Source organism: Cylas formicarius, unplaced genomic scaffold, assembly GCF_029955315.1.
Source record: "Cylas formicarius isolate icCylForm1 unplaced genomic scaffold, icCylForm1.1 PGA_scaffold_4__25_contigs__length_36172078, whole genome shotgun sequence".
Classification (NCBI taxonomy): domain Eukaryota; kingdom Metazoa; phylum Arthropoda; class Insecta; order Coleoptera; family Brentidae; genus Cylas; species Cylas formicarius.
This window is the reverse complement of record NW_026844334.1, coordinates 20,094,665-20,116,965: the sequence shown is the minus strand read 5'-3', so window position 1 is coordinate 20,116,965 and position 22,301 is coordinate 20,094,665. Positions and strand designations below refer to the sequence as shown.

General features: G+C 31.9%; 2 protein-coding genes across 9 annotated transcripts in view; both read left to right on the top strand.

The window, feature by feature from the left end:
* The window catches only part of LOC132701041 (uncharacterized), a 180,091-nt gene extending 169,865 nt beyond the window's left edge, over positions 1–10,226 (top strand). Inside the window, exons 3-15 of the mRNA XM_060668673.1 lie at positions 59–508; positions 764–1,031; positions 1,086–1,349; positions 1,403–1,732; positions 1,784–2,074; positions 2,132–2,477; positions 2,541–2,719; positions 3,076–3,203; positions 3,266–3,336; positions 3,544–3,761; positions 5,466–5,596; positions 6,406–6,582; positions 8,546–10,226. Coding sequence (XP_060524656.1) covers positions 59–508; positions 764–1,031; positions 1,086–1,349; positions 1,403–1,732; positions 1,784–2,074; positions 2,132–2,477; positions 2,541–2,719; positions 3,076–3,203; positions 3,266–3,336; positions 3,544–3,761; positions 5,466–5,596; positions 6,406–6,582; positions 8,546–8,713 — 3,021 coding nt within the window. The 3' untranslated portion in view covers positions 8,714–10,226. The remainder of the gene's footprint in view (positions 1–58; positions 509–763; positions 1,032–1,085; positions 1,350–1,402; positions 1,733–1,783; positions 2,075–2,131; positions 2,478–2,540; positions 2,720–3,075; positions 3,204–3,265; positions 3,337–3,543; positions 3,762–5,465; positions 5,597–6,405; positions 6,583–8,545) is intronic.
* Positions 10,227–12,241: 2,015 nt separating this feature from the next.
* Positions 12,242–20,780, top strand: LOC132701162 (odorant receptor Or2-like). 8 transcript variants are annotated; one of them, XR_009618723.1, is made up of 8 exons: positions 12,242–12,835; positions 12,899–13,138; positions 13,209–13,545; positions 14,647–14,746; positions 14,806–14,898; positions 15,114–15,269; positions 18,365–19,339; positions 19,395–19,526. XR_009618723.1 is itself a non-coding variant. In XM_060668879.1 (8 exons), the coding sequence occupies exons 1-7, from the start codon at positions 12,631–12,633 to the stop codon at positions 15,413–15,415; spliced, it is 1,176 nt and encodes a 391-aa protein (XP_060524862.1). In that variant the 5' UTR covers positions 12,243–12,630; the 3' UTR covers positions 15,416–15,448; positions 18,365–18,383. The 8 variants fall into 8 exon arrangements, 7 of the variants coding, with proteins under 7 accessions (XP_060524862.1, XP_060524863.1, XP_060524861.1 ...); XM_060668879.1 differs by lacking the exon at positions 19,395–19,526 and adding an exon at positions 15,371–15,448 and having other exon boundaries at positions 12,243–12,835; positions 18,365–18,383; XM_060668878.1 differs by lacking the exons at positions 18,365–19,339; positions 19,395–19,526 and adding exons at positions 15,371–15,448; positions 15,526–16,779 and having other exon boundaries at positions 12,244–12,835.
* The last annotated feature ends 1,521 nt before the right edge of the window (positions 20,781–22,301 follow it).

Below are 22,301 nucleotides of genomic sequence, written 5' to 3'. Positions count from 1 at the left end.
ACTCTGTATATCTTATGTACTAAACGCTATATAACTCCGTATGACTAATTAATTGCAGCATTATTTCAAATCTGACCAACATCCATCAATGGTAAACTCATCTGAAATCGAAAATCACAACGAAACCTACGAAGTTCTAACCATGAAGCCGACGAGTTCGCTAGAACAGTCCCATTTTAAAGATTTTGTTGACGTGGCGCAATTGGATACCACAACACAACAAACTCAAATGACCAATGTGGTCACCCAGCCCCCCTTAACTGTGTCGATGTCATCCTCGGTTAACGTGAAAAGAGGAAATGAAATTATCTCAAGCAATGGAAATTCTGAAGTTATAAATGGTCATCCGGGACTCGTGGTATCTGTAGTTACAAGTAAAACGGTGGTAAACAATACCATTATAGCACCGGCAACTCCTTCTCCAACGTATACCGAATCGATGGAAGTTAGTGATCCTTCCTCAAGAAGCATAGAAAATTCTACCGATTCTTGGATTGTGGTTGCATCTGTAAGTATAATTTCTTACCAAAATTGTTAACAAAAAGTATGTACGATGATGAATATATTTAACTGAGAAAGCTTTTAAAAAAGTTTACCTAATTTCCCAGCCTTTCTTCAGTCACTACGGGGTATTTATTATTTAGTCTGAAACAATCGCCCTGCCCTGCATGGTTGTTTGTATTGAGCTCATTAACAAAGACATTACAAAATAATTCAAACAGCTTTGAATTTTCTTTCGATAGCGTTGTAAAATGTTTTAAAGGTTCAAACCAGTAGAAGCGTCTCAGGTGCACGATATCTTCCATCGTCGGTGGTTCAGGATGAACGAATAAGACTACTAAACGAAGACGATATTGGATCTCGAGCTTCCAATGAAGAATTGGATTTAACCACGCATGAAATGATGCCCGATTATGAAACCACATTAAACGAGACACCAGAACCTAGTATCAAAGTCAGGACATCGACAGAAAGTTTGATTGATAAGCTGGATAGAGTACAATCCGACTTATCGAGTGGATTCCTCACTGGTAGGAAGCTAGCAAACTCTTAATGGGTTTATTCCAGATAATTTTGGTTTTAAGGTGGTTTCAAAACGGACAATATAGCTGTAATTAATGCGGAAAATATGCCAGAATCCTCCAGGACTTCTACAACTCCAACCACAACCAAAATTGGTACTACAAAGGATCCTTATCCTCAAGTTAAAATTCGCAAATTCTCCTCAGGCAACCGACCAAGTTCTACATCGAAACCGAAAAGGGTCCAAAATATTCCGAAAAAGTCAAGCAGCACACTACCTACGCCTATAAACCTGGATATTCCTCAAGGTGATCAACCGGTCTTAGGTAATTACGTTTCTTTTTGTATTTTTTCTGTATACCAGGCTGACCGTTTTTAGATGCATCGAAGATTGCATTAAAACAAGATATTAGTTCTCTTTTACCACCTGGATATAAACCTCCGAGAGAAGAGAAAGACGCAAATCAAAGTATTCTCGATCAAATTCTCTCAAAGGTTAGGCCCAAAGCGTCGAATGAAAACAACAAAACTTTCCTTTCGACGAAACTACCACCGGTTCAAAAAGTGGATGATATTTCTGCCTTTCTACCTCCCGGCTACAAACCGCCGAAAGAAGATGATGCCGCCTCAAAGACAATTAAACAAGACGATATCTCCGTTTTCACCCCATCGGGATATCATTCCATTAAAACTACTGAGAAAACCAAAGGTAACTTAAACGCATTTCATCAAAGGGAAAATAAAATCTGAATTGTTGTAGCACCGACAAGTATACTACAGAAGGCTAAACCTGTTGAGGATATATCAGCACTTTTGCCCCCAGGCTATAAACTGTCAAAATATAGCACTACCACTGCGAAGCCAAAGGTTAATGGTATTCTGATGAAAGCCAAACCAGTCGATGACATTACAGCTCTACTTCCGCCAGGATACAAACTACCCAAATCTGCTTCCACAGAAAAATCTAGTATCCTATCAAAGGCGACTCCCATTGAAGATATCAGCGCTTTGTTACCACCCGGTTATAAACCTTCCAATGAGGAGACGAAAGGTTCGCTGTTGTATTGTAAAAAATGATTTTATCATTTTCACTTCAATTTATTTGCAGGATCCAGAAATCTTTTAAAAAATGCCCAGCCTGTTGACATAAGTGCTTTCCTCCCACCTGGATATAAAGTCAAATCCACAAAAGAATCTAAAAATGACACAAAACTTGTAACACAAAATATTCCCTCCAACCTTTTGCCTCCCGGGTTTAATGATGGTGGTGTAAACAAAACACAGGAAACGACATCCGAAACAGCGACGTCTTCCACAGGTAAACCAAAAGTAGTTTTTCCTAGCAGACCTGGGGGCGGTAGTAGAAAATCGTCAAGGTTAACAACTCCTCGCTCAGCTGTAACTGAAATGAACAAGCCGACAATACCTACCATCCATAAGGGATGGCCTTCTAGGTAAAATAAACTGATATTATATTTTATATGTAGAGATTTTTGTAATGTATTTTAAATTTCCAGAGCAACGACGGAATTCACTGGTTGGCCTACGCCATCGACGACTCCAATTTCTATAGAGAAATTGCTGGAAGCGGCAAGAACGGCGCAATCTAGCACATCATCTGAAACTCCACTCACAACTTCTTCTACCACTACAACTACGACCACTACTACGACTACGCCAAAGCCTACAACACCTGGTATATTAGTTGACTTAGCATTTATGAACTTCAAAGCATTCACGCTGATGTTTTTACTACACACCTAAAGCTAAACAGAGTAAAAAATCTCTTCTCTTTTACCTAGGTGTAAAAAAAAATCAAAGAAAATAAATGGTGAGATTTGTTGACGTAGATAATATTCATTACTAGAAAATGGGGTTTGTTTTAGCAATTTTTATTGGTTTATTTTTGTGAAATTTGCTTGGTTGATATTCTAAGTTTTTAAAGTCTGACACGTAATGTTCCCCAAATATTTACAAAAAATTGTAACAATGGTTATTGCGCCATCAAAAATTGTAGTTTAGGTGTTTACTTTTTTCGGTACTTTTCAATAGGAGTGTGCACAGATGAATGCGACTTGGTCGGAACAATCAAACTAATAGGCGGAGCAAAATGGGTGCCTGAACTCTTGGATCGAAATACAAAAGAATATCAAATTTTGGCGAACGAAGTTCAGACTCAGGTAAATTCACGAAAATTGAATTAACTTTTTAACATTTTGGTCATAAACTTTTTACATCTTAGTTGAACGACGTATACAGCAGTTCGGCAATGCTAAGCCAATGGTACAAGAAAATTAGGATTGACGGGTTCAGGTAAGACTAGAATAATTGTAGTCCAGTTCGTGTGATGACACTTTAGCCAAAAAAATTTTTTATTTTCAAAAAAGAAAAATTATTTATTTATCTCGTAAAATCCAAACGCCAACGCATGCTGAAAGGTTTTGGATCACCTGGAAATTATATTCGCACGTCACATGGATTTTAATTTAACTTCAGTTAATGTCGATATTCTACTTCCAGCGAAGGCAGCATTTTGGTTGACTATCTAGTGGAGCTGAACGAGGTTGGACGGAAAGTCGACACTCAAGAAATAAAGCGACTTTTCCACGACTCGTTATTGAATTCGGCATCTAAACAAAATTCCAATAGGGAGGGAAAATCGCTAAACGAAACGGTTAAAGAAGGCAAACTTATTTTGGGAGATTTCGTCGTCGATCCCAAATACACAGATTTTATAGGTAAGAAAAACAGGTCGATTTCTTCTCGTATATCGCCGGTGAAAGTAAAGAAACCCGCGAAAGAAAGGGTTGGAACCAACTAGTGCCGCTTCTACAAAATAAATACCTACACTCAAAACGCAATGATTTAATTTAGGTCATGATTAATTAAGTCATTATAATCTAAACTACGAGCGATGAATTCATTGACGAAGAATAATGTAGAACGATATTTAAGTGCTATGTATGTGCTACAAATATATTATAATAATACTTTTTATAATATTAATTTAATATATTAATAATTTAATATATAATATAATCACAATTAAAAAAAAAGACCGAAACTAACCACAACAACTTATTTATCTGCCGAGACAATGCATATAACGATTTACCATTATTACTACAAGTAAAATTATAAATATCTATAGTTTACTATTTTTCGCAGAGATAATTCTAGTAAATGTTCCGTTTTCCGGATACGCCGATACTCTGCCAGGATAACCATATATCAATTATATTAATATGTTTAAACGAAAAATCGTAGGCTTTGTCAAAGAGACTAAAAACAGAAAAAGACATTCTATTGCAATTTTTTATTAGTTATTGTTAGTTGCAGTTTTACCTCTAACATAGCGCGAGATTTAGTTATGTGGCATTTTGTATTTTAATCTTTTTTTTATTTTAAATTAATCAAAATTTAAAATGTTAATAAGCTGACCTTAAATAATTCATTCTAGCCAGCTAAAATAAACCTGCTAAAATGAAAAATAATTTTTTTCAATGTCCACCAGCTATTATCCCATGGCACATCAGTTTCTGTTAATTTTAAAAATGGGATTCCTTGCTTCACATACTCAATAAAATATTTGTTGGCAAATCTTTTTTTTATCAAAAATATGAAATTGAATAGATAGGCCGACACTTGAATCTATCTGGCATACGGCTTATTCCCAACGTGCTTACAAAGAGACATAAACGTATCTAAGAAGATCTCAAGAAATAAAATAATGTTGGATCTGTTTTGACTAACTTTGCACGTATAAATCTTGACTTCCGGTAAGATGGGTATTTAATAATAGGGAAAAATCTCACACTATAAAATAATTATATTAATAGATAGGTAGAGTAGACCATATTCAGGGCAATACTAATTATAGCCAGTTTAATAGACATCATTCGCATAAAATTAAAATTAAATAATAATTTATTTGTAACCAAATCACTATAATTAGGTCTATAAAACTAAAACGAAGAAAAAAATAAGTTGGTGTATTATAGTTTTGTATTGTATTTCCTCTTAATTCCTTCTACTTAGATCAAAATATTGAAATTATCAGGAATATTTATTCGAAGAACAATTTTGTTTGTCTTACAAATTTTCATAGGCTAGTGGATACCACAATAATTTCAATGGAAATGCTATTGAGTAATATGCTCTCCTCTTCTAAATCTAAATTCCGAAAAAATTTAAAACTCAGAGTGTTAAATGTTTCGATTTGTCGAATTCCCATTTTCCTTTGGCAGTTCTAATCAAAAGCTATTCTGCCGTGAAATTTGTCAAGTTATTTCCGTTTTATATTGCCGCTTAGAAATTTCAATATGGAACGGGAAAATTTTCTGGAGTTTTATTTACTTCAATGTGTGTCACGCAAACCCGCATCGCTCTCGTATAAAACGCAGGAGTGGAATTTCAATTCTACATGTTTATGTCGATTTCAGTACTGCCCAAGCATGTCTATCCCACCGTCGGCTACGCGGAAGATAACGTCCTTCTCCCTCAATGGGCCATCGCAGTGATTGTAATTGGTTTGGCGTCACTGTTGTTCGTTATAATATTCGGAGTAACTGTGGTAAGTTAAAATATTGTTTCTTTGAATGTGAACTGAATTTCGAACTTCCATTGGCTCTATTTTAGTTAATCACGCTACTGTTCAGCTACGTGGATCACTGCCCGTTATTAACTGAACTAAACTAATTTCGTAAACTACTGCGCTTATACTAGTTTAAGCTCTTCTTTCGGGGCCGAGCCAACCATGGTGTGCTTTACTAAATGGTTGTCATCTCAAGGTTATTTCCACACTTGGGTTGTTAAAATCGTTGTTACTATTTGCTATGAAGATTCCCTGTTTACAAAACGAATCTCTGTGTAGTTGTGTATTGTTGTTTCGACCCAACTTACTTTGCAGTCCCAGATCTTAATGTTTCACCCTTTCTTGTGTGTTTTCTCTGAGGATATATTGGGAAATGTTTTTCTCTCCAATGTACAACTCACTTGATAAATGCACTTTATTTCATGCACGTTTTAAAATCGTTTCTGAATAAGGCGAAAAATATCAAACTGTTTTACATATTCCTTTGGCTTAAAACTAACTAACCAACACTAGGGCTCGTAGATACACACAAACTGCACTATCATGAACAGGACTTGCATCACGTAATTTTGCACAATGTTATACGCAGTTAGGAAAGTGAAGGGAATCCATTTTAAAATAATATATTTCAAAACACATAAAGTTAAAAGAAAGGCACTCAGATGCGTCTCTTTGCCTATATTTAATTTTGTGTAATTAAGTAAAATAAAGACCTCGGAAGCTCGAAATTTGAAGTTTAAATTATTCGTCAATTTGAGACAACTTTAGGTGATTCATTTTTTTTCCAGTTGGTCAATCGTCAAAAGAATGCTAAAAAGAAGAGTCCAACTCCACTGACGGAAGATATGTTGAACGAACTAAATAAAAATCACATGGGAGGCTTCGATAACTTCGGCGCGGATGACTTCTATAATATGGAGGATGTATGGAACGAGAATGCATACGAACATAAGCCCCACAAAAAGGTTAATAATAATAATAACAATAATAATAATAATAATAATAGCCTTTATTAAGGTAATTGCAACAAAACGAAAATTACGAGAGTGCAAGAGTGCAACCCACAGACTTAACAGTTTGCCTTATCCTTACAAGTAACAAGACATATATATATATATATATATATATATATATATATATATATATATATATATATATGTATATATATATATATATATATATATATATATATATATATATATATATATATATATATATATATATATATATATATATATATATATATATATATATATATATATATATATATATATATATATATATATATATATATATATATATATGTATATATATATATATATATATATATATATATATATATATATATATATATATATATATATGTATATATGTATATATATATATATATATATATATATATATATATATATATATATATATATGTATATATATATATATATATATATATATATATATATATATATATATATATATATATATATATATATATATATATATATATATGTATATATATATATATATATATATATATATATATATATATATATATATATATATATATATATATATATATATATATATATATATATATATATATATATATATATATATATATATATATATATATATATGTAATATATGTATATATATATATATATATATATATATATATATATATATATATATATATATATATATATATATGTAATATATGTATATATATATATATATATATATATATATATATATATATATATATATATATATATATATATATATATATATATATATATATATATATATATATGTATATATATATATATATATATATATATATATATATATATATATATATATATATATATATATATATATATATATATATATATATATATAAAACCTAGACCTATCTCTGTAGGCATTTTTTTTTCGTCGATCTTTCAAGTATACCATACCGGTAACGAGGAGTAAATCTTAGATTTAAGTTGCCTGTCCTAAAAGCTATTTTTTCAGAGAGGATTTCGGGGTATCTCGTTTTACTGATGTAATATGAACGTTTATTTATTATTTTATTTATCTTTAGAAATTAAATTCATATTCAAACATTAAACAGAACAAGGAAAACAAAAAAAATTAAAATCCTAACTATAGTGCCTCTGGAATACAATAGCGCTTCCGCTGAAGCACAATTACAGGCGAACTGTGCTTCAAATTAGTGATTTACTTATGTTGTTACAATAAGCATTCCATTTTGTTTGAAAATTTTTATATTGGCCTGTGGTTTTGCGAATTTTTGTCCCATGATATAGTCGCTATATTCAAAACAGTTATTTCAATACACGAGAACAAAAGAACTGTTTACACTATATGTAATGTATGCCAAGTTGATTGGAATAGCATTAGTACTGAAACTTAGCTTATTGGCGGAATTTTCTGAAGGAAGTATGGGCATTTATTTATTAATTAGTTCTCAATTTGCCTATTATAAAGCGAGAGTTGGAACAGTAGAAAAGCCGTTGTCATTCTTAAGGATAAGTAAATAAATAAATAATAAACATTTTTTGCGGATAATTTTATTCCTACTACGCGGACTCATTTTTGATAACCCACTTTGTACTTTATACGAATGAATTAATTATTTTTAACATCCTGTTAACATAAGTATCTGGGTTTGAAGAACTAAGCTTTCAGCATGATATATCATAAAATTCAAAAAATAAAGTTGAGAGCTATAAACACTTTCACTGTGGTTGACTTCTACCACGTTAATCGTGGTTATGACGTTTAATTGAACTATAAATCATTTATAATATTGTCGATAATAATTATTATATAACGAGTCTAGTGAGGCTTTTGAGCTGTCAGTGAACACAAAATATTTTCCGTACTCTTGTGCTGGTATTATTATTTGTACCTTGTTTTTAGCGGTCTAATGGATCCATTAATGACAACAGTATGTCGAATCTATATGACAGTTGGAGATCTGAATGGAACGGTTATTACTACAATAACTATTACGGAAACCCAACAAGCAGCCAGCACAGCGGATTCAGCGGTCGCAACAAACGACCCGATTACGATACCAATTTTTAGGCAAGTAATTTGGAACAACATTGAAGATGGCAACAATGGTAAAAACGACTGTACAAAATGGAACAGAAATAAATGACAAACAGGGTGTTAATGTAACATTATTTTTTTCGAATTTTTGGTGTTAATACGAAAATGTTTTAATGTGCCAATCACGGAAGAAATTCAATTCTGTAGTTATTTAAATTTATTTTTTTCTTTAATTAATTTATTTTTAAAGAGCTTTGGGAAGAGGTTTAAGTGGTTTTTTTGCCACTAATAAGCTATTCATAACGTAATTATTTCGATGTGTATTGTTTTTATTCGTATTAAAGTGAAAATTTCCTACAACACAAATTATTAAATATCACATTGTTGTCGAAACGCTTACTACAGAATTGAATAACAAACGATCCGTTTGATCTATGTGTTTAGTCGGTTTAATATCCAATTTAAATAACATTGCCGCCAAATTGCAAATCTACCTTGAATTTAAGACGTATTTTTACGGTACCGAAAATTATTTAGACAAATGTATTTGCTCAAGTATTGCCTAGATTAAGTAAATTTTACGTTGTAAATGTGATTTCGGCAAGGGATTGTTTAGAAACACTTCCTTCAATAACATCGTTACGCTTTGTACTCTCGAAACGTAGGAGTATCCGCTTTTGCCAGTGTGAAAATGTTTCCGCTTAACGCACATGTTATTGCTGGAAAATTGCTTTTACAACTAAAGGGTGTCAAATTTTTAAAACGATTGAGATGATTAGTAGAATGAAGGTGCGTACTAGCGCTTGAGCGCAAAATGCGACTGTTCGATTAAGATCTTCTTTCCGCCGTCAACTAATTTCATTTTAAGATGCATATTGTTTACCACGAATAGTTTAAACAAATAGGATACACGATATGCAACATTTGGACATTTTGCGTTCATTCGTGAGCAAGGGACGGCCGTAACACGTAATATTTTCTATGTTATATGGTAACTGTAAAATCTTATATGGCACTTTCTAGTCGAACAGCCTAAAACAGTGTATTGCACTGTACAATGGCTGTGATTATTGTCTGCCTAGACCTTAACAGATATGAATAGATGAACCTGAAATTACAGAGAAATTTTCTATCTTCTACGATGTCGCTCATCAATTGCAAGTATTTGATTCGTGGTTCGTCTGGAAATGTTTATAATCTGTAAAATTTCTCTGTATCTCGAATAGGGTTTTAAACGTAGCACTTTTTTGTATATTATTGAAAAACCTATAGTTGGTTTTTAGATTATTACATATAATTTGTCGTTTTGTACTTATTTTTTTTTTATAAAACTAACGTTTTAGTCGTAGCTTCACAACCGAACTCTCCGAATAGTTAATACATAATTATGCTTTCTTCTTTTGGCAATTTTTGTTCAATGTAAATAATTGTATATAAAATGAACATTTTGTCTATCCACCATTACCAACGCCTTTCATATTTTACTCTGTCACTTAATTTATTATTGTAATTTATATGTACTAAAATTCAATAAAATTATATTAAAAAATGTCTTTCAAATTCTAATGAATTTAAATGTGTAAAAGGTAATATAAAAATGGCCATGGTCTACAAATCATAATTTTATTCAATTCAAAATATATATCGTTGGAGATTTTTTAGCATGAGGAAAGTTTTAATCAAAGTAAATCCACTAGAGTCCGTCTTTATTTAGTGGAAGGTTAAAGAAAGTTGTAATTAAAAGTTTAAGCAAACATGTTCTGCCTAAATAGTGATTATATTTTGCAGTATCAATAGAAAAAAGACAATGAATTCTGACGCGACCTTCAAGTCGACAAAGCAGCTGGTATTATTTTTATCTTCAACTTCATTTTACCGGAAACGTAATGATAAAATCCAATTTCGTTCGAAAAAGAATTTTTTAAAATGCCTTTCCTCCAAACACGCTATCTTTTACGTCTCCTGAATGTTAACTAGAGCCTATCGAATTTCCCTTTGTGCTTGGGCAAAAGAAATTGACAAACAAGAATAAGTAGATTCAACATAAACAGTGCCGTGTTCGATTTCTATAACAATAAGAAACAATTTGAAAATAAGTATACGTAAAAGAGTACGTTTTTTAGAATAATAATAGGTAGGTATGTACAAAGGCGAAATTTTTTTTTTCAAAGAAAATTGCACAAGCTACTGTAATACTTTATACAAAGCTTGTTTCGCCAATCCTCCCTCCTCTTGGCTTCTTTAGAGCTTAACTGAAACTGTAACAGTTTTATTTTTAACAGTTTCAGTTAATCTCTGAAGAAGCCAACAGGTTGGTTGGCAAAACGTTAGCAAATTCGGTTGAACAAAATCCGACGCACAACGAATCCACAAGTTTTTAACATATAAGAAACATAGCAAACCACCGCAATTTTGTAATTCATGTTATTTGGTGGAATATACGTTATGATTATACATTATATTAAGTTGCAAGGGTAAAAAGTATTATTTCGAAAATCTTGAATATATTTCCTCAAAATTCGTATTGTGTCAAGTTGCTAGATAGTCAGATTATTCAGGAAATTGAAAAATATATAACTATGAAAGTCGTATTGGACAAAACATGATCAGGAGCACTGCATCCTCCAAATACAATAACGTACCAATATTAAATTTTTAATAGGACAAATTTACCAACTTGTGAATGTCAAAATGTGAAGTGTGTATGCGAAAAATGTTTTCTACTTATTCGATTGTCATGAAAAAAAGATTAGAATGCATATATAAGTATATTCTGTTTTTATTTTTTTTAACTTTAATTTCAAGTATGTTTTCTGTATTTATCAGCTCATATTCCCATTTAATAAAGCATGTCCGATTATATATAAATTGGATCGCCGCGCCACCCCATAAAAATTTTTTTATTAACACTAAAACCATCTTATTTTTAAATTGTAGCCCATTGAACTTTGAAGTAAATCTTTTAAATACCGATTTGCTATTCAATCTTACCGAATTCTCGGATCACCATCTTATTTAAATTTTAGGCTCATATCATGAGAATAATATTGTTTACTATTCATGTGCTTATATTAGACAAAAGCAGTTTGACGTATTGTTTCAAGTATAACACGAAATCATGCTAAACGATCATGTGTACCTGATTTTTGAAATTTTAATTTTGATGTTTTATTGAAAAACAATAAAATAATATAACGGCTGCAATATTTGCTAGGCCTCTTACCTGATGCTACCGGATACTATTTATTTTTAGACTCCTGTTAGTATCAAATAATAAAGGAATCCAGATTATTAATTCCGTTGTACATATAATTTGCTCTGCATTTTCCACAATAAAAGGGAGTTTACAGGCCTTAAAAAATGTATTTAATGCAGGCTTAAAACCGCAGAAAACATTTCGTATTCATGCAAAAAGTGTGTTCGTGCATCGTATAACAAATATTTGTACACGTGTATTTTCGCCGATGGATATTTCAATTTAGGTGCAACAACATCGCCGAGAAACGGGAAATAGCAAGTTAAAACTAAAATTATTAATAAGAATCCATGGCCGTAGAAATCTCAGTTTCAATCGAGACTTTCGATATACAAATTAATTTTAAGACAAGCTACGTGTAATTATTATTAATTAATTAAAACAGGACACTAAATAGCTAAAGCTGTTATATATAAAATTATTATCAATTTGAGATTTGATTTATTTTGTAACGCATTTTTGGTGACGCAGTTCTAAATTTTTAGGGAAACGGACACCAAATGTTTGAAATTAAGTTGATCGTCGATGCTAATAACCAAACCAAAGTTTTGTTTAGTTACAGGCAAGTTTAGGTTTAATTGTTCCATGTCACGCCGCTGGAACATCATTGCCAACATATATGTTTATGTAGATAATCATAGGCTGCCACCACTTTAAAATAGGAATCGGGTTGCGAACTCTGAACACTGTGAAAATGGCCCCTAACGCAGAATTGTTCCGCAACGCAAGATGGCTGATGATAGCGAGTGGAACATGGCGCTTGGACATTCCAAATGTTCCGAAATCATTTTATAAATTTTACAAAATATATTCCACAGCAATCCATCTATACTATTCTTCTACACCTGTTGCACTTTTATTGGAGTTGTATTCCCTCTTTAAATACGATAAAGTTGCAGGTAAGCTTAACTTGGTTGACATCTAAAGTGCAGTTAGTTTTATGCTGAAAGTTGTTGTTTCAGGCTTTGAAAATATATCCATGTTCATTTATATGGTAATCTTGATTGTAAAAATTCGAATTTGTCAATCTAGACGAGTGATAGAGCTGTTGCGAACTTCTCTAAAAGAGGAAACTGACATTCATTCTCAATCGGATAAAAACATTTTAAAGATTTACAAAAGCCACGTAAGCTATTGCACAAAAATTACAACATTTCTCACAGTTTTGGTAGTTTGGAGTGCTATTTACCTTTCCGGTTCGGGTAAGCGGTAACTCCAGATCAAGGGGAATGATTATATTTCACCTAATTGTCAACCTCACTTACCTTCCAGGCATAATAAATAGCTGGACGTTTCCAGAGTTCGTATCAAACGAGACCGTCAGCAAACCATTGCCGCTGTCTCTGTGGTATCCCTTTGATAAGAACAAACATCACAACTTCGTACTGTCTCACCAGATCACCCAAATAATGTTGACTTCACTTTTTAGTGGGTCGGTGCACACGTTTTCTAATTCGGTGATGATATATTTAAGAGCACGGCTAGTAATTCTGCAACATCAGTTCAAAAACTTTGACTCAATAACGGCTTGCACTGAGTCTCCGAAAGTGGATCTTGCTGGACATCTCCGTCTAAAAGCCCTTAGCATTAAGCATCAACGACTTATTAGGTTAGTTCATATTCAATCTCATCTTCAGATGTATTTTGGTTGACGAGTTTCGTTTTCTATTGATCTGGCAAAACCAAGTTACAAGACCATCGGAAATAAATACTCTTCAGTATTTAGAATATCCATTTCATTATTAGTAACGAATAATTTCTGAATTTGTTTTTTTTTAATACATTATATTTATAATATATATTTTTACATCCTAGTTGACGTTCGCTTATTTAATTAGTCACATTTATATGTAATCTAAGATGATAAGTGAGTTTGGGTACCAAAATGATTGAAATATATCTGTTCAGGGTTACTGACGTTCATGCGTTTTGACACAAATACCTGTACGGACTGGATTTGCCATATTGATTTATCTAAACTATTTATAGAATTAATATTTAATATTTTGGCAGATAACCCATTCAAATACCAATGTTCTACCCGTACCACGATAACAAAAAAATAATATGGTAGCAAAATCGGATTTTGTAGACTCCTCTGAATAACTCGTCATTAAATTTATTTTTCTACTCCCGTCTGGAAAATGCCTAATTACTCCCCGATCTAGCGTGTGGGAAGCGTCACTTTACCACGTCAGTTTCGTTTCCCACGAATCCGAGCCCCTTCGGACATTTTCGAGATTTTACCGCACGGATTTGGGAGCAATTGGATGTTTTCGGAGATATTTCCCACGCTTTGAATTTTGACGTTTGTCTATTCTGACAGTCATGTCATTGAATGTATTGGTGTTGTTTTACGAAAATGTAACCAAAAACTAACGGTCGTAGAAAAAGTATAGTATGCAAGACGTTCGGTAAACTTTTTAACTCACTCGTTTATTAAAAACTCGCGAGTCAAATGCCGTTTACCGAATTTGTTGCATAATATACAATTTGCATGAAGTCACCAAATCGTTTATAGCTTTTTAAAAGAAGCAATTTAACTAATACTATACCAATAGATAGATAGATCATTATGTTTGGGTTTGAAAAATAATTTTATAATGTAACTATAATAAACCGTCGTACATTCTAAAAGTAAAATGTTATAGTCTGTATATTTGGATCAAATCTGGATATTTAAATGAATTGGTATGCGCTGTGTTTTCAGAAGTGTACATAACTTGAATCAGTTGCTGCAAGGTATTATGGTCCTAGAATACAGTGTGACTTCCGTTGTTTTGGCCGCCGTTATATTTCAGATACTTGAAGTACGTGCCTAAAAATATTGTATAAAATACATAAATATACAATTAGAATCCCATTTCAGAGAGAAGAGCTAATATTTAACTGTTCGTATTTTGTCTTGGTAACTTGTCAGTTAATGGCCCTTGCCTGGAATTCGGATCAAATTATTGTCCAAGTAAGTAAACTTGCTCGATTTATATAATAAATTTCCAAATAGAATGCTCAAAAAATAAATCGCGCCCTTCAAAAGGGTCGGTTTTATCATCCTATTGACGTGACATCATTGTTTTGAAGTCTGAAGTTGCGTTTGTGAAGCTCAATTTTATGTACCTAGATGATTTTGTTGCTGCTGAATGAAATAAAATTGATTTATAGATTTTTGTTTTTAAGAGTTTTGGATTATCCACGTCACTTTATAGCAGTCGATGGTATGAACAAGATCTAACAACGAAACGCATGACTCATATAATGATCATGAGATGTCAAAAACCTTTATGTCTGACGATTGGTTCTTTTGGAGCAATGACTACTGATGCAGCTCTTTCTGTAAGATTGCTTTTATTAATGAATTCCTTTTTTATATGTACTTCATTAGATTATTAGAAATTATCATTTTAGTAGTAAGTATTTTATAATTACTTTTTCAGCGATTAAAATTAGCATACTCCTATATCTCCGTCATGACATCTTAAATTCTAACGTCCTAATTCGGTGGAGTTTTTAGTGTAAGTAACTTATTAGAAAACGTAACCTAAATTATATAAATGATTGAAATTAAACGTCAATAGAATTTGTTTTCCAGCCCATAAATAATTCCATTCGAACCTTAGCAAGATAAAACAAAAAATACTCTTTAAACAAGAAAATAATATTTACTGCAGCCTGCAACAGAGGATCCATAATTTGTCTACATCAATAATCTCCAACCGCAATCACAACTACACTATAACATCTGCTTATCATGTGCAGATTACAAAAATTACTACTTTGTTATTATTAGTAACACTTCTTCAGCAATCTTTTAATTAAACATGTTGCCACTAATGTATGGGGTGTTCATTTCGAATGGGATGGCACAAGCTTATTTTGTTGTCATGCTTCAACAGACATATATAAATTATTAAGAAAAGTTGATATTTTGATTGTTCTGGATTATTCAAAAAGTCAACAAAGCCTATAAAAAATAAAAATTAGGTTTAGTTTTTCATCTAGAGGTTAGTTTCACATATACGATGTCCTCTATAATCAACGCTACATACAAAGAATTATTTTATTTGTATGGGATGGCATTCCCATTTCAAAATTCAAATTCGTCTTTGCAATGTTTTCTTAAAACGATTTTTTAAAACAGCTTTTTAGATGCTTATTCGCACAAAAAAGTTCTATCCATGGCGAATATATTTTTTTAAACATGTAGCGAATATTATCTATATCACAAAACACTAACCTTCAAAATATTCATATATAATTATGTCCATATTACTGTAACACGCGTAATTATTTAACCTCTAGTAGAAACTAGATAATCTTTAAGAAGCTTGGAGACCATATTTTAATCTAAAACGAATGACACCAAGTCCGTCGGATATGCAGCAACCTGGAATCACACGTTGAATGCCGCCAAAAGAAATGCATTAAAAATAAGATACTTCGAACCTTTGCGTGTAGCTAAATTAGAGGTTTGTATGCGATTCCGAAAGGAATGTTTGTGTTGCCATTTGCCACCTAGTAATCAAAGGGATATAAGAAACAGATTTATTAATACCACATAGGCGCCGAAAGAAAAATACCTAATCAGACCTTATGAACTTCTACAGTAGAACAAAGTGTTCTAACAAGTCAATATTTGATAATAAATAATAAATAAAATTTGCTCATAAAAACCGTAACAGACTTTAGCTACTAACTACCCATCATTAAGTAAAGCAATAACTGAATCTGGGGTGCGGAAGGAAATGATTGAAATACCACTGGTTTAACGTATTACAAATTCTGTCTGTGAGAAGCGGAGACAAACTGACATATAAAAGACTGGTATCTGAGGAAAAAAAATCATCTAAAATGGGGCCGCAAATAGGGTTGGTTAAAAATATTAGAGTCTTAATGATCCTTTTAGGGGTATGGAGATTAGAAATACCAAACATTCCCAAGTTTCTAGCTGGATGCTATACTATGTATTCGGTTATAATACAGATATTTTACGCGACGTTCGTTATTAGTTTTTCAGTGGAATTATTTAAACTGTTTAAAACTGATATTCCAACAGGTAAGAGACGAACAATAGGTCGTAATAAAAGAATTTCCGTTCACGTTTAATATTTCCAGAAATTTTTCAATTCAAATTTTGAAAGAAAATCTCTATTTTTTGGTCTCATGTTGCCAACTTTTTTAATAATGATGAATGTGATGTTTTATTTCCAAACTTTTTTGTTGTTATGGCCTTTGATACAAAAAATAAAGTCGTGTTTCATGATTTTTCAATAGGACTTTGGAGTTTTATATTTTAAATCATTCATTCCTCCGTAATTATTCATTGCCCATAAATCATTATAAATAACAATTTTTATTACCGTGCATTGCAAGCATATACGATTGCTTGAGTGATTTTAAGACGAAAAATTCATATAAACATACTACCAAAAATGCATATTTTTCAAGATTTCTAAATTCAAATTCAAAATTCTCTAAAAAATTTCCTTTTTCTTTTATATCACTTTCGATATTTTTATCAAATTTGGTGTCCATTTTTTAATTATTGAGAGGCGGTTTTTGACACAAAGCTTTATTTTTATTTTTACCAGTGGCGTCCGTACGGGGTTTGGACTGAATATTTTTCAAGAAAAAAATGGCACGCCACTACTTTTTTTGGAAACAAAACTGATTTTTAAAATCCCCATTCAATTTGGTGCATGAACCTGCTCTCGTACGACGCAAGATTTTTGCTTAAAAAAATTAATAAATACGAAAAATGAACCACTAACAGGAAGACGTTTATTATTAAATAATATTAAATAACTGTAAACACAAGATACTCTCCCAAAAAAAACTGCAGCAACTGCTGGAAATGACCTCACCCCACTTCGATACATGCGTTTGTACGCCTTATTAGGGACTGGCGAACCATTTCTAAAATAACAGGGATGTTCCTAATAAGAGAGTCTTCTATTCGATTTCTTAGATCTTCCTCACTTTGAACTGGTGTGTACACTAATGTTTTAAGTGTCCCCAAAGAAAAAAATCTATTGGATTTAAATCAGGTGACCTGTGTGGCCAAAAATTTGCAAATTGCAAAATATGCATTTTTGGACCTATGTTTATATTACATTTTTGTCTTAAAATCACGCAAGGAATCATTTCTTAAAGTTTGGCAGCGTACTTTTTTAACACCCTGTATATATAATGCCTTAAGAGAGGTATAAAGAGACTACGACGGGAACGGGTTTAAACGCCTAAATGACTTTTTTTTTTCTGAAAAGTTACCACTATTAAAAACTCTTTTAAGAAAATCCGTGATCTTGTTTTGAAGATTTCATATAATCTTTTGGGAAAGAAAAAAAAATTTTTTTTTTGGTAGATTTGGTACTTTTTAGGCCGTTCATCCAGCATTTCTGGTCTGCTGTTTATTTGTTTACTAATTGCAGCTCTCGAAAATATGTCGAGGTTAATCTTCGTAAGCCTGTTGATAATCAAGGTGGGAATTTGTCAAACAAAAAAAGTGATGGAACTATTGAGACGTTCTCAATTGGAAGAAGATGAAATAATTTGTCAGGCAGATTATCTAATTTCTGAAATTTATAAGATGCATGCACTGTACGGATTTAAACTGAATCTTGCACTTTCTCTCACTGCAGTCTTAACCGCAGTTACGTTGTGTATAGTGGGTGAGTTTTTCTTTGCTAAATATTTTTTTCTACTCCCGTCTCTAAAATACCTATATAATTTTAAAAGTCTACCTAATTTAGTTAGTTCCCCTAGTCAATCGTTATTATTGTGTACTTGATATTTTTATTGTTTTTTTTATCGTTCTTATTGTTTTTTTATCGTTCTTATATTCAAATTAAAGAGAAATATGTAATATAAAATATATTTGTTAGATTTCCTAAGATGCATTGCAGAGTCTTGAGAATGAGAGCGACAAAAGTTCGGCACCGATGGCAACAAAATTAACACTAAATGGAATTTATTTAATCGCATACTCAACATTCCGCGCCCCCTCCCCCCTCTTCCCGCTATTCTGTATAATGAGTGCAGAGTAGAAACGGGTTCTTTATATTTTACATTTACTTTATTTATCAAAATTAATGGTGATAAATCTGTGTTGTCTACAAAACGTCATACATTTGGCGCATTTGTGATTCATACCTTTCAATAATTCTGAGGTAAAAAATTACCACTAAGAAAGTTTCGTTATTTTTTGGTTAAATCCTATCTAAAAGCATGATGTATTCCAGGAATTCAAGCCAGCTATCAGTTTTATCGACAGTACATAAATATAAACGATACTTCTGAAACAATGGACATACCACAAATGTTACCGCTGTGGTATCCAATTATCGACAGAAACAAGCGCCACATGCTGGTTATGTCACACCAGATTGTTCAGACGCTCTTAACTAGTTTGTTCACTAGTGTGGTGCAAACTTTTACTAACTCTATACTAATTTTTCTTAGAGCCCGGTTGCAGATTTTGCGAATTCGTTTTGTCAATTTCAGTAGCGTTCAAGTCGGTGAAACGTCTAACAATGAGGATGAAATACCATTGAGGACATTAAAACATCTATGTGCATATCATCAACAGTTGATTACGTGAGTAATGCTCTATATATATAAAGTAATGTGACCACCTTGTTATTGCAACATAACTGACTAAAGTGACGAACGGTATATTAATATTTGGGATTAAAACACAGATCTGTTTAAATTTTTGTTAAATGGGGACAATTAAAGTACGTAACGAATTCTACCCCAAATTCCAGAACATGACCATATAGCCGCATGTCAGCCTGGTTTTAAAAATATAGTTCTAATACAATTAAGAAATCTCAAAAATGGACGCTTAAATCGACTTCAACTAGGTACATCTTTGTTTAATTAAAAAATATTAGAGAAAGATAATTTTCTTTTCAAAATTAAATAACGTATGTCCCAAAAAAATTATATCCTTTTCAAAGTATGCAAAATACTGCAAGCCATGAAGGTGAAAGCAAATTTCAAATTTTTACCAAAGAAATATATTGTGGCACAATCACGCTATACCAAAAAAATTGAATTAGGTTTTCATATTCTGCCCTTAGGAAAGTTTAGGGTTTTTTTTCCACACCTTGTATAACGTATGTTTCAGTTCTGTGGAAGAGTTAAACGACTCGTTAAAATACATACTGCTTCTAGAATGCAGTGTTACTTCAATTCTACTCGCAGCTTTGCTGACACAGATTCTTTGGGTAAAAGTTGTTGTTTAATTATTAAGTTCTTAAAATTATAATTTTCCAATGATTTTAGAGGAGATATGTAGCATTCAATGTAGCACACTTTTTTCTAGTTGTGTTTCAAATCATGGCATTATCATGGAATTCTAATGAAATTGCCGATCAGGTAATAAGTTTTACTAGAATAAAAAAGTAGATGGAATTATTCCCTTTTTTTGAAACTATTCACTAGAGTTCGCAATTATCCAACGCCTTATATGAAAGTAACTGGTACGTCCATAGCAGAAAATGTAAATTGTTGCTTTTGATGATGATGCGAAGTCAGAAACCACTGGTACTAACTGTAGGCCCACTTGGACCCATGACTACTCAAGTTGGGCTTTCGGTAAGAATGAAGTTAATATTATTTTAAAGAATTTAATAGTTTTGTTCACATTGGTGTTCACGTAATAATAAAAAAAAACAAACCAAAAATAATAAACCATTCATCTTGCGAAAAAATAGTTTTTTTTTTATAAATGTAAGTTCATTTCTATTTCAGATTGTCAGGCTGGCATATTCTTATTTTTCAGTGATGTCGTCTTAATGTATTCGATCTCGTGTTGACTTTTAAATAAACAATAAATATTAACAGTGTTTTATTAAAATGTCTATCACACATAAATTAAATATTTCATATTGCGTCGACTTACACATTTGGCAAGTGGATTCTTTTTAAATTTCTTCATCAAATTGTGCCAAGATTAAGATATTGGTGATGATGGTTGAGACGATCTGAAAAAATATGTCACTCAACAGTATTTTGTCCAACCTTTCTCCAATAGAAGCTTAAGCTCAGTTAAAATTTTCGCAATTTTTAGTTGTACTATACTTACAGCTGTTATTAAATCATAACTTATGGTAAATAATCCGCAAGGAGAATATTTCTTGTTATTTGCGGATAACCACTCGAAAAAGGCTTCAAACTGAATATTATTAATTATTGTATTTGAAAATTATTAATAGATAGAGAGGGTTACCTCTTGAGTTATAGGAGCACTATCAATTTCATTAATGCAATTGCACAAAAGTAGTTTCGTCGAATTTACCTGAAACAGAAAACTTCAGTGATGGTCGGAAAAGGGCAATAACGATTTACACAAAGTTTTCTAGCTAAGTATCTAAGCATTTTAATTCTGGTGTACTGTTTAACTAGTTTCTCCCTAGTACATTCATAGTGTAATATTTAGTTGATATACGAAGATCAACGCTTTGGTGCTCGAAGCAAGTATATTAGTGGTTTTGTGAACTTAATACGATTTCTCACAGGTTTTATTAAATTTACCTAAGCGGTTGTTGCTTTAACTTTTTATATAGTTAGTTGGAAAACACCTTGTTTAACTGCCCGTTCTCGATATTTAAGTACTTACTTCCTTATAAAAGTTGCCGCTGACACAACTAATGCTGACAATACGGTAAAATACATATATTATCCAGCAAATAGGTATTCCAAGGAGGTTTATAAAATTCTTCGAGAAATGTGTGTTGAATGTTAAATATATCGCGCTGTACACCATTGTCAAAACGTTTGTCGTCAAAAGCGAAATTGCTGTAAGCATGTAAATCTTGTAGTAGTCGTTTAGCTTTAAATTGGTTTCGTGTAGCAAAATGTAGCAACGGCGCAAATCCTTAAATCTTTTAAGCTGATTCGCCTCGATCTTCGACGTCAGAAGAAAGCAAGGTTTCACCTCTTCGGTCCCTAAAAATGCAGCGATTACTGGCAAGGTTATATAATAATCAAATGCTTAACATCTATCCCAAATATGAAGAATAAAAGTTTCAACCAACTTATGGACACAATAATAAGTCTACTTTAAGTGGCAAATAAGAGCTATACCAAGATAATTTTTGGTTTCCAGAAGGATAAGAAAAAATCATTTTGAACTAAAAAATAACATTAAACACTATCATTATTTTTGTACCAATTGATAAATTCATTTTGGTTACCACTTGAATACATTTGTTTACCTTTTCTACAATGTTCGGACAACTGAGTAATCTCAGTATTGATATGATGAATTCTATTTTTCAGCATAGTACTCAGGATACAATAACTGATTTCACAAAAATGAGTAACGGCGTATCCAAACCATGAATCCAATATAAAGACATA

What these genes read in the sequence shown, in the direction of transcription:
- LOC132701162 (XM_060668875.1), top strand. Translation starts at nt 16,785, where the DNA reads ATGGGGCCGCAAATAGGGTTGGTTAAAAATATTAGAGTCTTAATGATC. An exon ending in AGTTACGTTGTGTATAGTGG is followed by an intron (nt 18,605 to 19,174) that starts GTGAGTTTTTCT and finishes GATGTATTCCAG; the next exon opens with GAATTCAAGCCAGCTATCAG. An exon ending in CTAATGAAATTGCCGATCAG is followed by an intron (nt 20,316 to 20,381) that starts GTAATAAGTTTT and finishes ACTATTCACTAG; the next exon opens with AGTTCGCAATTATCCAACGC.